Below are 15,370 nucleotides of genomic sequence, written 5' to 3'. Positions count from 1 at the left end.
AAGACTCTTGAGAGTCCCTTGGACTGCAAGGAGATCCAACCAGTCCATCCTAAAGGAGATCAGTCCTGGGTGTTCATTGGAAGGACTGATGCTAAAGCTGAAACTCCAACACTTTGGCCACCTGGTGCGAAGAGCTGACTCATTGGAAAAGACTCTGATGCTGGGAAAGATTGAAGGCAGGAGGAGAAGGGGACGACAGAGGATGAGATGGTTGGATGTCATCACTGACTCAATGGACATAAGTTTGAGTAAACTTTGGGAACTGGTGATGGACAGGGAGGCCTGGCATGCTGCAGTCCATGGGGTTGCAAAGAGTCAGATATGACTGAGTGACTGAACTGAACTGAACCGATACTTTCTGATGCTCAACTGTTCACAGTATGGACAGGCTGTAAGACAGCTCCTAGGTCCCATGAAATGTCCCATCATTCTTGGCGTGCTCCTTCTGGCCGTCTGGCGCAAAGCCAGTGCATTTAAACAACCTTAAAAAAAGTTAGTACTTATTGAGGGCCCACTGTGTGCCAAGCTGAGTCCTGAGGATGCAGCAGGGAGCAGGGTAGAAACAAGCTCCTGCCTCAGGAGCTGAAGTGTGGAAGGGTGTGCAGCTGTGGGAGGAAACGTGATGTGGGAGGAGATCCTGAACTATATTCTACATATGCAGAAAATCAGCATCCTGCACACGTGTTACGGAAGGTGCGTCTATGTCAGCAAGGGAGCTATGGATTTAAATGTACAACGAGACTTCAAAGTTTCACTTTATGAGACCCTATCGGGTTGTCCTCAGCCCATTGCTGGGCCGAGCCACGAGGCCCTCCCAGGTCCACAGGGATGGGGGGACGTGTGATTCATGGGCCAATTCCCTCTGCCTCCAAAGTCTCCTACACCTCCTGCATCTTTCTAGTACATCACAGCCTTATTTTCTGACCAGAACTTGCCCTGTCTGCACTCTAGCTGTACACCCTTCCACACTTCAGCTCCCGAGGCAGGGCTGGTGTCTACGCTGCTCCCTGCTGCATCCTCAGGACTCAGTTCGGCACACAGCAGGCCCTCAAGCACTGACTAAATAAGGTTCAGGCTTCCCATGTGGCGCCAGTGGTAAAGGACTCACCTGCCAGTGCAGGAGATGTGGGTTCGACCCCTGGGTTGGGAAGATCCCCTGGAGGAGTGCGGCAACCCAGTCCATTATTCTTGCCTGGAGACTCGCATGGACAGAGGCGCCTGGGGGGCTACAGTCTAGAGGGTCACAGAGCTGGACATGACTGAAGCGACAGCATGCATGCACACTCACACGAATACAGTTCAAGTTCCTATTGTGCTGAGCCCGTGGAGGGCCCCGCATCCCACCCCGGGGTAAGGGCTAACCCTGGCTGCTGGTGAGGGAAACAAGGATTCATTGAATCAAATTATACCCGCAGGAGCAGATTTCCACTTGAAACGAAACCACATAGAATCTGAGCTTCCCAAACACAAGACGCTGCCCTTGCAGAAGGAACCATCCCCACCCCTGCAGCGTGCATGACCCGAACTGTCAGCCCCGAGCTGGCTCCTGCCTGGGAAAGGCTTAAACGAGATGACCTCAGAAGGTCCCTTCCTGCTCTGAGTTCTTAGGGTCGACACATTCTGCTGAGGTCAGGCGGCCACACAATGACATGGGTCCCCAAAGACTGACCACAAGGCAGACACCCTGACGGAAGCAGTGGTCCTCCCCCCAACACCCAGCTACAGCCCCCTGGGGGGGATGGCTGGATGTGGAGGCTTTCCACTGATGCCACGGGGTCAGCCAGAAAGAACGGGACGGAACTTAGAAAAGACGCCAACCAGCGCCAGCCCATCCCCACTCCAGGTGGACCCGAGGAACTCCATCCTTTTCCAGGAGTGCTCGCTGCGTCTCCCCAGACAGCGTCTCACCTCGCCCAGCCTCACCTGGGCGCCCGTCACGGCGCTTGCTTCTCCCTGGGACTGATCCACACGTGTGTCTCTCTCTCCATGGCTGTTGTCCCTGGCCACTCAGACAAGCCTTCGAGGAACGTCCCCAGAACAAGACTAACCAGAAGACCCCCCTGGGAGAAAGGGTACCGTTGCTGGCCTGAAGAACTGTTGCAGGACGAACCTTTGGCCTCATCAGTATTAACAGATACTCCCATCCAAGAAAACCACCGGTAAGACAGACTCGAGGAGCTGGCGATTCACAGCAGGTTCCTCGTGCTCAACACCAGGGGACCTTTTGAGCTGGGGGAGCCTTCCCGTGTGTCCTGGATGCTTACCAGCCCCCTGGGACCACATCCCCGACCTGCGCCTCCCCACCTCCTCCTGCTCCACAACCCAAACTGTGTCCCCTCATTGCCAAGTGTGAGGGCTGGGGGTGGTGTAGAACCACCCTCATCAGTATTTTAAGAAACGGAGCAGTAAATATGGTGACAGTCTGGGGCTTGCTTCCGTGGTCCAGAATCTGCGTGCTAACACAGAAGACGTGGATTCAATCCCTGGGTTGGGAAGATTCACCCGGAGAAGGAAATGGCAGTCCACTCCAGTATTCTTTCCAGGAAAATCCCATGGACAGAGGAGCCTGGCAGGGTGCTAGTCCACGCAGTCATGAAGAGTCGGACATGTCTGAGCAACTGAGCACACATGCCCTCTGGAAAATTGTGGGTTCGTGCCCTCGCCAACAGTCACGTGGGAACAAAGCCAAACGTGAACGCAGGTCTTTCTCCAAAGGCCAGGATCTTTCCAGCAACAGTTTGTCATTTTCAGCACGTTTAAACAGTGCTGTTGCCTCACTCCCCAGGCTAGCCGCATGCTCACAGTCACCATTTTAATTCCGACGTGGAGAAAAGTTTGATGTACCTGAAGTATCCCATGACTTCTGCGGGGGAGGGTTGATAGCAGGGCCAGCGTGGAACCCCAAAGATCTGGCCCCGTTAGGGGTCACCTCAGGGTCCCTGGCCCCAAAGGTCAGGGAGGGGACCAGGGCCCTGTAGCAGCTCATGCCACTGGCCACTGGTATCTCTCGCTTGGGTTTGGAACAGGTGCCTGGGCAGACTCGCCCGCTCCGTTCATTAGTGTGACTCAGCCGCTGTGAGCCGCCAGCCTCTGCTCCTGCCCAGGAAACCCTCGGTGCAGTGCACCCTCCCCAGGGACCCTTCCCCACAGGATGCAAGCTGGCTCCCCCCTCGTCCATCGGCAGCCACCCCCCACCCCCGGGAAGCTGGTGTCATGGGCCCTAAAGGCACAAAAGAAAGCCCGGCACGCAGACAGAGGCAGTGGCCTTTATTGGGATAAACCACCACACGCCGCCCGGAAAACCGGCTCCCGCCTTCCGCCCGCAGGCCAGGTTGACAACACTGCCAGGGTTTCAGTGGCTTTTATTGAATACCCAGAAATCCAAAGTAAACACCGCTTAAAACAAATCAAGGACACGAAGATACTGGCACACAAATTGGGCAAGAGGATTTGGCTGCTTTAAAACAACACAGCTTTTGTGTCATGTCCAGTTAGGACCTCAGGGCATGTGGGGCTCTGGGCTCAGTGCTTCATGATGCCGTGTTCGAGGGGGAACCAGAGCTGCAAGCAGGCACCCCAAAACCAGGGGAAGGCGGGCGTTCAAAAGACAGGCCACCCTGAGATCAATAGAGGAGGCATTCCATGACCTTTACCCACACCGCATGGGCACCGATGACCCTGTTTTCACTTCGTTCCTGTGGATGAAGGTCCCTCTTCGGGGCAGGGGTTGCTTGGGGGGGGCAGTGAGACCATTCACTGCAAATGGGAATCAGCGGAGGAGGACTCAATTGAGGACTAAGAAGGAAGATTTTGCATTCCAAGGAACTCCCAGCAAGTGTCAGAAGAAAGTTGTTTCTGTTGCCCCATTTTCCTCAGAAGATGCTGCAGCGTGTGGGGCTCTGCAGCGGGGAGGTCCCAGGCCCTGACACTCGTGTCCTGACAGCTGTTGTCCCCAAGCTACCAGGGACGATGGGCGGATCCCAAGAGGAGGAATCTAGCCACTGCAGAGGTGACCCTGGCTCTGGCCTCAAAACTGCTTCCCAGCCCTCACCCCACATGCGCTTTCAATTCTGGTTCAGTCCAGACAGCGGAGGGAGGAAAGTGACACGGACGGCCCGAGGGGTCCTGCACAGGTGGGCGGAAGGCACACCCACGCCTTCACGCCAGTTTGAGAAAAAGTGCTTTGGAGACCAGATGACTAGCTTTGCTGCAGCAGGGCTTTAGAGTCAGCATTATGAGATAAAAGTGCCTCTCTGTAGGTTTCCCACATCCCATTCCTGTTACTCTTCTTCCTGAAACACAAGGGGGCTTGAAGTGGGCTCACTGCCCTGGGAGCCGAGCCCCACCACCACCTCCCTCCCCAGAAGAACCAACGCCCCCCACCCAGACCTTCAGGGTGTGGAAACAGGCCGGGGGAGCTGCCCACCTGGGCTGAAGACTCCAGGCTTCTTTCCAAACCCCTACCTCCCCTCCTTCACCCCCACCCCCACCCCTGCAGGCCCCCAGGACCTGGCATCGCCCCGCCAGGCCCACGAGTGCCCATGGCAGGTGGAGGGGCCTCCGCCTCCCTGGCACCATGGTTCCACGCGTGTAATGAAGGCGGCACAGAACGTTCCAGCCTCGGCTATTTTGTCAACATGGATCTTTAATGTCACCGCCTCCCGCAGGAGACGCCGTAATGCCGTTTTAATTATTTCCTTCCCCTGCTGGGTAACCTCCTCCATCAAACTGGCTATTCTGAACTCAGCCCCAGGCTGGCAGCTGCCCGAGCCCAGGCAGAACAGGCAGCTGTTCTTTGAGTCCTGAGCACTGGTACACAATGTAATATTAACGACTAGCTCAACAGCTCTGACCTACAGCGGGAAGGCGCATATCACAGAAGAGAAAGCCCATGTTGCCGGGGTGCTGAGCAAACTCAGGGGGTCCAGGTGTCATGAAAACCCCAGCTCCACAGCAAGGTGGGCATAGGGGTGACCCAGCAGAAGACCTGCCTGAGACCCAGCCGAGGGGTGCCCCTTTCTCTCCTGAGACGAGGCAGGTGAGGGGTGAAGGGCACACAAATGAGGGATTGCATTTTCTTCGACAGGGCATCCCGAGGATGCCACAGGCTGCAGAAAGCTGGGACTCAAGGAGGACAGAGGTGAACACTTCACCTCCCCTCTTAAGGGCTGAGCTGTGCCCCCCACCCCGACCCCATATATTGAGGTCCTAACCCCCAGGCTCTCAGCAGGTGACGGTATTCGGGGACAGGGGTCTTCCCAGAGGTAATTAAGGTACCGTGAGGTCATTAGGGTCCACCCCAATCCGTTCTGCCTGGTGTCCTTATAAGAGACAAGACACAGATTCATGGCGGGTGGGGGAGAGTAGAAAGCGAGGGAAGACGGTGTCCGTCTACAAGCCCCGGAGGCTCCAAAGGCACCAGCTCCGCTGACACCACCATCTCGACTTCCAGCCTCTAGGACTGAGACATTAAACGTCCATGCTCTAACCCACGCCACCTGCTTTCCAAAGGTTTTAGGAAAGGCATCCTTCCTCAAACAGGGCCTCTGGGACTGGAGACTTCCCAGCGGAGCTGTCTCCAGCTGCCTTTTAGAGCTGGCTCCGACACAGCCCACTCAGCCACAGCAAGAGATGAAGAAACGCCTAAGAAGCCCTTCCTCCTATGGACTGTGGCTGCTGGGTCCGCTGGGCAAACTGCACGGAGCGGCCAAGGAGTAAGGATGCGAGTGGACACTCCGGTCGCAGCTGAGGCTTCCGGGAGCTCGGAGGGAATTTTTTTTTTCAAACTGAAAAATGCCTTTTTTGTAAAAAGGCCTGGCTGCCCAGAAGATGCCACCAGGAGAGTCAAGCCATCGCCCCTGCTGCAACGCTGCAGTGTGTTTCTGATGACTTGTGATCACTGACGGCTGTCAGCTGGAATGCCAGGCACCCCTCCCCTGCCTCCCAGGGGCTGAGGGTCAGGGTTCTGGTTTTTTTTTTCTTTTCCATCTTTTGATCAACAGTTGACTTGGCCCCCTGTGGCACCCCAGGTGAAGCAAGGCTGCAAACTGGCAGAGCACTGGTGTTTGGAACCTGCGTTTCTAAGGATGCCACCCGCTGTGGAATTACAAGGCAAGGAGGTGAAGAGAATCGACCAGAACAAAAAAGTGGGGTGGGTGGGGAGCAACCGCGGGCCGGGAGGGGGGGCCAGGGCACCTCCCGAAGCTCGGTCCCTGCTGAGGTCTCCACAGCTCCTCACTGTCACTCCAGGTGCTTGTACTTGGTGAACAGGTTGTAAAGAACCCGCAGGGTGGATTTGAGGTCCAGGTTTACCACATCTGCAGAAGGAAAACAGAGAAACCACTGTGGGTAAGAGAAGGTGCCCCAAGTCCTGGTGCCAACACCTGGGAGACGCGGGGACACCCTCTACGTCCCCCGCAGAGCACTCATGCTGTCCCCGCCACTCACAGGCTGCCGCCCGAGCCCCCAGGCCACCACCCTGTGGGATGAGCACTGGGATGGCGAGGAGTCTCCATCCCTTCCAGGATGGGACCAGGCAAGTCTGCATGGCACAGGGTCCAGGACAGCCAAGGACACGTACTGGGGACCGCGGGCCATCCTGCGGACCTCCTGGGGCAGGGCAAGCGGGAGCCGTGGTCCTACCCCCTCGAGGTCAGGACCAAGGTGTGGCCCAGGAAGTCCAAGCACCTTGTTTGGTGGGAACGGGCCGTCTCCCTGGGGGTCGAGGCACCTGGTTCTGCTCCTCCCTTGCTCTCTGAGCTCCGACAAGGGCTTGGGGAGGGCTGTGGTTCATGGGTCAGGGGATAGAGTTCCTGTCCTCGGATGGGTGTTCGACAGTGACTGCTGAGCCTCCCAGGGGGCGTGGGTGGAGGGTAATAACGCCCCACCCAGGATTCAAGCTGTCACTGTGGGCCAGGGATCCAGGAGTACTGGTGTCACCTGGAAACTTGTTACAATCAGGACTTGGAGGGCCCGCTCCACGGCCCCTGGATTGGAAGATGCTTCGAGAAGCACCCCCCACCCCACTCACCCACCCACCCCAGGGCATCAGTTGTCCGCTTAAGTTAAGAGATTCCTGGTAGAGGTCATTTAACACAGGAGTCAAGTGTGGCAGCGAGGGGGCCTCTCGCCAGGGATCTGCGGGCCCCCACTGCCATTCAGACCTCACAGGCCGTGACCGAACCACGTCCCGGCTCACAAGCACCACTGGACCATCAGGACAGCGACCCGACAGGTATTAAACTACAGCCAACCTTAAATATCGTTTCAAGACATGAAGCAGCATCTCCAGTCTGAGCAAGGGCAGCTGGTGAGGTAATCGAACCAAGTCAAGTGGTTACTGAAGAACTGGCCTTGGTGGCTTCACCAGCACAGGACTCCAGGTCCCCGAAGCCCCGAGGGCAACAGGGAGCTGGGGTAGGCAGAGCCCGGCCTTTGAGCCACACGCTCGGGGCCTGATGGGAGATACATGGCTGGTCACCCAGCCCCTCGAAGACCCAGGGCAGGGTGTTACCTTCGGGGCGAGCCTTGGGCTTCTTAAGGCCTCCGTCCAGCATCAGCTCAAAGGCAAACGACACGTTGTGGACCTGCCAAGGAAGCCAGAGTTAGCGTCGGGGCTGCAACTGGTCCCAGGCCTGCCCACTGCCCCCACCTCCACCGATTTTCTTCTAAGGGGACAGAAACAAGTGCAGACGGGGGAACCTCTGGAATGACTCAGCTCACAAGGACCAGGGGTGCCCAGGGCAGGACGCAGGGTGGGCAGAGGGAGGGCGAGGGAGTCTGCTGAGGGCAACACATATCCACCAGGTGGCCCTCACGCCCCTTCCCAGGGATGAGGGGGTGGCCGGAGACACAGAAGACGAGGGCATGAAGCTGCCCTGGAGGGCTGGGGGTCCCCAGGCTCCGACATGCCCTTGTGAAGACAAGTGATGGCAGCTTCCTTTTACAGCTGAGGAACTGAGGCTCAGAAAGGACAAGTCACCTCCGAAGGCACCCAGCCCTGGGCCCTGTCCCCGGCACACAGCAGTCACCTGCTATCTGTCAGAAGGGCCTCAAGCCAGCCAAGCATGACGGCGTGCAATCGGCAGGGGTATATCGGCAGCCCTGACCCAGAGCAGGTGCCATGGACTCTGCTGGAACTGAAGGCAGGCCACTGCTACACGGCCCGGTCCTGACCTTCGACCTGCTTGAGGCCCCGGAAAGGTGGAAACATCTGCATTCGGCCCCCAAGGATGCTCAAAGTTTGCTCATTTCTGCGGCAGAGGTTAGACACAGAGCCACCTCTGCTGCGTTTCAAGTCTGCCCGAACCACGGAGATACTGTGATCAACCAAATTACAGCCAGCCAGCTGTCTGCTTCAAGTGAAGGCTGGCCGGGGGTGGGGGAGGATGGAGGATGGGGAAACCAAAAAATAAAATAAATCACAGATGTCAGAGCTGGAAAGGACTTTAGGGCTCTCCTGTAATCAAACACCCTTTAAACAGTAACATTTTCATGATTTCCCTGCCAATGAATCAGAAACACGACAACAAGTTTGCCTGCAAAGTGGTTTAATGATTAACCAGGAAAAATACACTTGGCAAAATACTCCTCCCTTAGTCAAGACCACGAAAGCTCGGGGCACAGCAGAGAAGCTCCCAGGCCACGGTGGCACTGGGCGCTCAGTGCTCAGAGACGCGGAGGAAGCCATTGTCTGCTGAGTATCAAACAGGAGCCCGGCCCTGGCATGGGGGACACGCCCCAGAGTGGGGGCAGGCCACTCACATCCAGACCTGGGTGAGCTGCAAATGACCTGAGGCTCGCGGGCCACGCCAAGGGCAGACAGGACGCAGGCTGTCAGAGTCCCACCTGCAGGGCCCGGAGCCAGCCTGGAGACAGGGCTGAACCCGGCTGGGCCTTCGAGGAGGGGCACGCACAGAAGACTGGAGGGTCTTAATCTCCCACTTCCCAAAGGAGGTCCTGGGCAAGGCGGGAGAGGACATCTATCATCTGTGCTGGACAAGTCCCTGGGCTCCGAGAGACAGGGCCGGGACTCAGCCCACAAGTCTGGATCGGAACCTGTGCCGTCTCCAGGAGCATCCTGCCTCTTCCACCATCCGCGGAGATCCAGATCCCTGATTCATACACACAGCAGGTTTGGAGCCGAGACGGAGCCAGGACGGCAAAGAGGAAGAAACAGGGCAACGGTCGGGTTAGACCGTCAGCCCAACGTGGGAACAAACGTCTTCCATGGCCCCCAGGCTGGCAGGATGAGCCCCCATCACGTGTGTGGAGCACGGTCAAGTCCACGAGGCCCCTCCCTGCCCTAAGGAAAGACTGGCTGGCAGGGGGATGGGGGTGTGGGAGGCGGGGAGCTGCAGGGGTTGGGGGAGCATCCTTTCAAGGCCCACCTCTCTGCAGCTGCTCGGCCCAACCAGTGATAGGTTTTGAGCAAGACTTTCCTCTGCTTTCTTCTCCGTCCGAGGAAACCACCAGACAGGAAACTGCGGCTTTGCCCGTCCGTTCTCTCCCAGAGCCAAGCCTCAACCCCACCACCTCTCTGCCCCTGCAGAGAAGCACCCTCGGAGCCCGGCTCCACGGACCTGGCACAAAGAACAGCAAGCACCTCCTGACAGGACATGGGGCCACCTCCTTGACTGTGATCCCTGAGAGTGAGAGCCCCCACCCCAGGCCACACTCTGAACCCCAAAGCCCCACACTGCTACCAGGAGCCAGTCCACGGCAGGACCCCCAGAGTGCTTTCTCTCTGTGATGCAAAGGAGTTTCAGAAAACCAGGCCAGGAGAGAGAAGGGTAGAGGGTCCCAGAAAGGAGTGGGGTCTCCTGGTTCTGCCCCTGCTGACCGTGATCCACCTGCACTCCGAGGACCCCTTTCCACCCCAGGGACAGGGACTCCGATGAGGAAACACATAGGAAAGCACTCTGAAACTGCAAAGCCCTTTCTGGGACTAGCTTCCAGGAATAACCTCCAAGTCTCCAGAACACAAGCCACCCCCTAGAGAGAGAGGGACACGTCTCTCTCTAGGAGAGGGAATCTTCCGGAAGGTGACCACAGACCCAAGGTACCCAGCAAAGTGACCAGAACAGAGCAAGGCTCAATGGTGGGCCTCAAACAAGAAGCGTGGGTGGCACCCACGCCTCTGAGATGGCTCAATGGGGCCGTTCAGTTGTTTGCAGGAACCTCAGGGTCGGAGACGCCCCATCTCATCTTTTTTAAACTCCAGTGCGATCGTTTAAAAGCACATGCCCATGAGGCATGTCGTATTTTGCTCACTGATCTCAGTCTCCTGCCACTGCTACAAGGATTCTCAGTGCCTTGTGGAGTCTGGGGTCCCGGGGATGCTTCGGGAGGGTGTCACGGCACGTGTCACCACTGCCCGGCCACACTGGGATGAGGAGCCTGGCCCTGGCCGGAAGTGGGTTCAGGTCTGCGCAGCAGGGAAAGGCCATCATCTGCGAGGTGGTTGGAGGACCTGGAGGTTAGTAAGCCCCAGGGCTAATGAGGAACTTCCAGGTGGCACAAAGAGGCCATCGCTCGTGGGGAGGAAGGCAGAGAATCCAGGGGTGGGGCTGAGGGCTAACATGGCTGGAGAAGGACCTTCAGAATGCTGACTTCCAGCCAGGAGAGCTCTGGAGGCCCCCAGGCCACCACTGGATCCTACAAGGGTCGATGGTCTCACACCAGGCGGTATGCTGTCCCCCACAGCAGCCACCTGCCTCCCGCTCACAGGGAAAGAGGCTGGGGCTGGGAGGGGCTGCCCCTGCTACTGCACAGAGCCTGTCCTGAAAAGAAGCCCAGCTCCAATTTGCCTGCTGACTTCACCCTTCGTGCTCATTTGAACAAAGAAAAGATCTCTCCAGGACAATGCTTCTGGGAACTTCCCTGGCGGTTCAGTGGCTAAGACTTCTGGGAACCTCCCTGGCGGTTCAGTGGTTAAGACTTCACCTACCAGTGCAGGGGATACGGGTTCAGAAGATCCCAAATGCCTTGCAGCCAAAAAAACCAAGACATCAAACAGAAGCAATATTGTAACATATGCCATAAAGACTTTAGAAATGGTCCAGGTCAAAAAACAAACAAACAGAAATCCTTCTGCAGCCGGCCACGTGGGCAGGAAATGCAAGATGAGCTCCATGACCAAGCTGTCCGTCTTCCTGCCTCCTGACCCGCCCCACGCAGCCCTGAGCACCATCCCCCTCACCCGCTCTGTGCACCAAGGAGGGGAACGTGCCAGAACCTCACTGATCTGCTCTGATCCATCTCAGCGGGCCAGACGGCAGCGACATTTGGCTGCAAGCAAGCCGCTCTCGAGATGCCAGAAGCAGGCTGATTGGTAAACACTGGCCCGGCTTCCGGGTGCGTCTCTGGCTGCCGCGCCTGTCGCCTCGTCTGCCTCCCTGACTCATGGGTCTAGCACTTGGGGAAAATAAAATGACAGATGCTCTCGAGTTCAAGCAATAAATATGGTCAGTCCATGAGCCAGGTTTCTGAAGGCAAGGAACTAAACACTGCTGGGATGGCTGGACCTGCGGAAGCCCTTGGCAGGAGGTAAACACCTGGTCACAAGAGTGTCCCAAATGTGAAGGCCATGCCCTTTGACCCAAACAATCCTCTTTGAGGATTTCCCTAGAAAACAATCCACAGGAATGGAAACATGTATATTTATATTTACATATTCATGATCGTGGCATCCAGTCCCATCACTTCATGGCAAATAGATGGGGAAAAAGTGGAAACAGTAACAGATTTTATTTTCTTGGGCTCCAAAATCACTGCGGATGGTGACTGCACGGTGATGAAATTAAAAGACGCTTGCTCCTTAGAAAGAAAGCTATGACCAACCTCGACAGCATATTAAAAAGCAGAGACATCATTTTGCCAACAAAGGTCCATATAGTCAAAGCTATGGGTTTTCCCAGAGTCCCCTGAACAGCAAGGAGATCAAACCAGTCAGTTCTAAAGGAAATGAATCCTGAATATTCATTGGAAGGACTGATGCTGATGCTGAAGCTGAAACTCCAATACTTTGGCCACCTGATGTGAAGAGCTGACTCACTGGAAAAGACTCTGATGCTGGGAAAGACTGAAGGCGGGAGGAGAGGGGGACGACAGAGGATGAGGTGGTTGGATGGCATCACCGACTCAGTGGACCTGAGCTTGAGCAAGCTCTGGGAGTTAGTGAAGGACAGGGAAGCCTGGCGTGCTGCAGTCCATAGGGGTCAAAGACTCAGACACGACTTAGCTACTGGACAACAATAAATTCACAACGATACCTTATTGTTTTAAGAGCCAAAAAGAAACAAATGGATTGCCCTGAAGTGGAAAACAGGGAGACTGGCATCACAGCCGCTCCATGGACTTTGAGCAGCCACTGAAGATGGTGTCTAGGAAGCTCATGAAGCCGCAGGCAGACCACGTGGCACGAATAGGGGAAGGATTTGCAACTCTACTGACATTCGGCCACAATTATTAAGAAAAGCATCGTCCCAGGCTAAGAGTCCAACGAGAACGTGGCATACAACCCCTGGATGCGTGTGCCCGTGGGGCTCCTTCCTTTCCTGAGGGTCATATGTCATCACCACACCATTTTCTGGGCAGGCTGGATTTCAGAAAGAGTGGTCCGGGGACTCTACACTGCTCAACTGGATGAGCGTGTCCCGAGCCACTCCCAGGATGGAGACCGCACACACGTACCTTCTGATCGAAGCTGTCAGGGGTCAGGTAGAAGTTGTGCAGGGGTACGAAGTAATCTTCTAGGAGCCCCATGAGCAGCACCAGGTACACACCATCTGCAAACTACAGAGGAACACGCGTGATGTTCTGGGCCGCGCAAGGAGTCAGCCAAGGCTCTGCAGCCACTCAAACAGAGGATAAGTGCTTTAGAGTTTAAAAAAAAATCCATCTCTTGAGGAACTCGAGCCGGCAGTCAGGTGAAGGGCCAGGGTGCAAAGCGGGCACTTGAGACTGTGTGATGACACGAACTGCGGCCGAGTAGGGAGGGCCAGACCGCTGACGTTGGGGACAATGCTGGCTCACGCCTCTCTGGGTTGCCATGGGGACCCTGGAGGAGGGCGGCAGGGAGCACCAGGCAAGCAGGGGGTGCTCCACCTGTGCCAGCAGCGGGCACGGTTAATCCACAGCCTGCAAGGTGCCCTAGGCTTTGGTTTGGGGTTTGCTGCCTTGTTCTGCTCGCTCACTTGGTAAGCTGCCAGGGCGCCTTCTTCTAGAGGCATTCACGGCAGGACAAGACTTTCCCATGCCCTGTGATGGACAGCTTCTGTGTACACCCAGCACGCAGGTCCATCCTAGCTGGGTCCTAATTGGTAGGCTACAGTCTCTCCCCAGATCCCAGCCCCTCAACCTGCTGCCTGGCCCAGCACCACCTCCCATGTACAGGAAGCGGCCAGGAATCTAGACCCAAAGACTCTGCTCTTTGCTTGGGCTCCCCCGCCCCCATTAAGCCAGGACAGGGGGTAACTGCTCCTTTTACAGGTAAACCAAAAGAGACCAATGAAGGCAGAGCAACTTGCCCAGGGGAAGGAGAGGACCCAGATGCGGGAGGCGGGGCCTGATCTCTGGGACATGGACCAGCACTCGGGGCGGGGAGGAGGGAGGACTCGCCCACCCACCCTCCCAGAGGACATCTCCTGCAGATCAAGGACTTGTGATGAACCCAGCCTCCAGATTCTAAAACTGCGTGGTCCAATACAGTTTCCACTGGCTACATGTGCCAGCTGAAATTCTTCACAGGTTTTTGAATAATACTGACTTATTTCCAGTTTAAACATGTGGGGAGAAGTCCAGAGAGGTTGAGGAACTGGCTCAGTGTCACAGAGCTAGGAAGCTGCCCCACAATCTAGAAGTGGTTTTAAAAAGAAAGGAAAATACACACGTACACACACCCAGGGCAAGAACTGGAGCCCAGTTCACTTTGACTTCCAGGACATCAGAAGTTTAACAATGAACATATTTGTGAAAATAATCAGAGTCCTTTGTAACAACAAAAAGAAAAATCTTCATTTGGAGGGCTGGGTATATTTCTTTTGGTGGATCACCGGCTCAAAATATTTTTAGGATATTACTTCATGTATGCTTGCTAAGTCGCTTCAGTTGTGTCTGACTCTTTGAAGCCCCATGGACTGTAGCCCACCAGGCTCCTCTGTATATGGGATTCTCCAGGCAAGAATACTGGAGTGGGTGGCCGTGCCCTCCTCAGGGGACCTTCCTGGCCCAGGGAACGAACCCAGGTCTCTTATGTCTGCTACACTGGCAGGCGTGTTCTTTACCACTAGCGCCACTTCGGAAGCCCCATTACTTCATACTGTGCAGTGACAGAAAAAAATAATGGACATACCGAGCAAACAGAGATCAACGCAAATTTAAGTTTAGAATTCAGCCTAAGATGTGTGGCTGCTGATACCAGCAGGCAGACCCATCTGGGCAGTGACCGTCAGGGACAGCTGGTGAGAATGCGGTTCTCACCACCGCTGATGAGTTTCAGGCAGGCAAAGCTTCCGGGCCCTCCGCGTAGCTACCTACCTTTGCTCTAATGAGCCCATTTGTAGGAGTTTATCCTGAGGAAGCAGATAAAGGTATAAACAGCTGTGTCCAAAGATACTGGTTGTGCAGCTATCTGTATCTGGTAAGATCAGGAAACGTCCTCTCACGAGGACTGGATTTAATGACATGCAGAATAGGAGGCAGCTACTAAAGTGATGAACAGACAGGCCAGACAATACAAAAGGGATGAGACGGAAACGCACTCACTCACACAAACAGATGCCCACGCTATTAAGTAACACTTCACAAAACAGCTGTTTTGCAAAAAAAAAAAAAAAAAACACACAAAAAACTGACCCACAGCCATTTCAAAAAACACACTCATCCATCCAAACCATCTAGAAAAATGCACACCCAACCGTTAACTCCAGTTGGTTACCTCTGGAGAGAATGGTGAGGGAGTTGGGGCGGGGGCAGAGTAAAAGGATGGTTCCTTTTCAAATGAGTACACTTCTGGACTGTTGATACATCAAGCTACAAATAATCAGAGGCTAAACACGCAATATTTGTAAACTGCTAAAAAATAAAAAAGTGTTCTTGCAAACGACACGTAAGTAAATATATACGTTAGAAAATGGACCATTCAGCTTTCAAACACAGAGCGAGCTGCCTGCGAGGAGCCATCTGTGTAGAGAAATGATCTGGAGTAAACCCCCAGCGCTGTTATCTCTGGGTGAGGGGATTACGGGTGATTTTTATTTGTTTTGCCTATCTGCATTTTCAGACATTTCTACAATGAACCTGAATTACATTTTTAATTAGAAAAGCAAATGAGAAAAGTTAAAAAAGGAGAAAGGAATGAATGCAATCA

The 15,370-nt window shown here is 55.2% G+C and overlaps 1 protein-coding gene across 3 annotated transcripts in view; it reads right to left on the bottom strand.

Annotated features, from left to right (window-relative positions):
• Window positions 1-3,346: 3,346 nt before the first annotated feature.
• The window catches only part of PARVB (parvin beta), a 118,993-nt gene continuing 106,969 nt past the window's right edge, over window positions 3,347-15,370 (bottom strand). The window contains exons 11-14 of one of the 3 annotated variants that reach the window (XM_055394420.2): window positions 12,694-12,795; window positions 7,514-7,586; window positions 6,196-6,317; window positions 3,347-4,292 (exon numbers count right to left, since the gene is read on the bottom strand). In XM_055394420.2, coding sequence (XP_055250395.1) covers window positions 6,241-6,317; window positions 7,514-7,586; window positions 12,694-12,795 — 252 coding nt within the window. In that variant the 3' untranslated portion in view covers window positions 3,347-4,292; window positions 6,196-6,240. Of the gene's footprint in view, window positions 4,293-4,625; window positions 6,318-7,513; window positions 7,587-8,574; window positions 9,114-12,693; window positions 12,796-15,370 lie in introns of those variants that run through there. The other 2 variants (XM_088837554.1, XM_088837553.1) reach the window with 2 other exon arrangements.

This window comes from Moschus berezovskii, chromosome 6, assembly GCF_049115385.1.
Source record: "Moschus berezovskii isolate FMDL1 chromosome 6, NW_MosBer_1.0, whole genome shotgun sequence".
Taxonomy (NCBI): domain Eukaryota; kingdom Metazoa; phylum Chordata; class Mammalia; order Artiodactyla; family Moschidae; genus Moschus; species Moschus berezovskii.
Note: the sequence above shows the minus strand (reverse complement) of the source record. Positions and strands in the feature narration are given on the sequence as shown.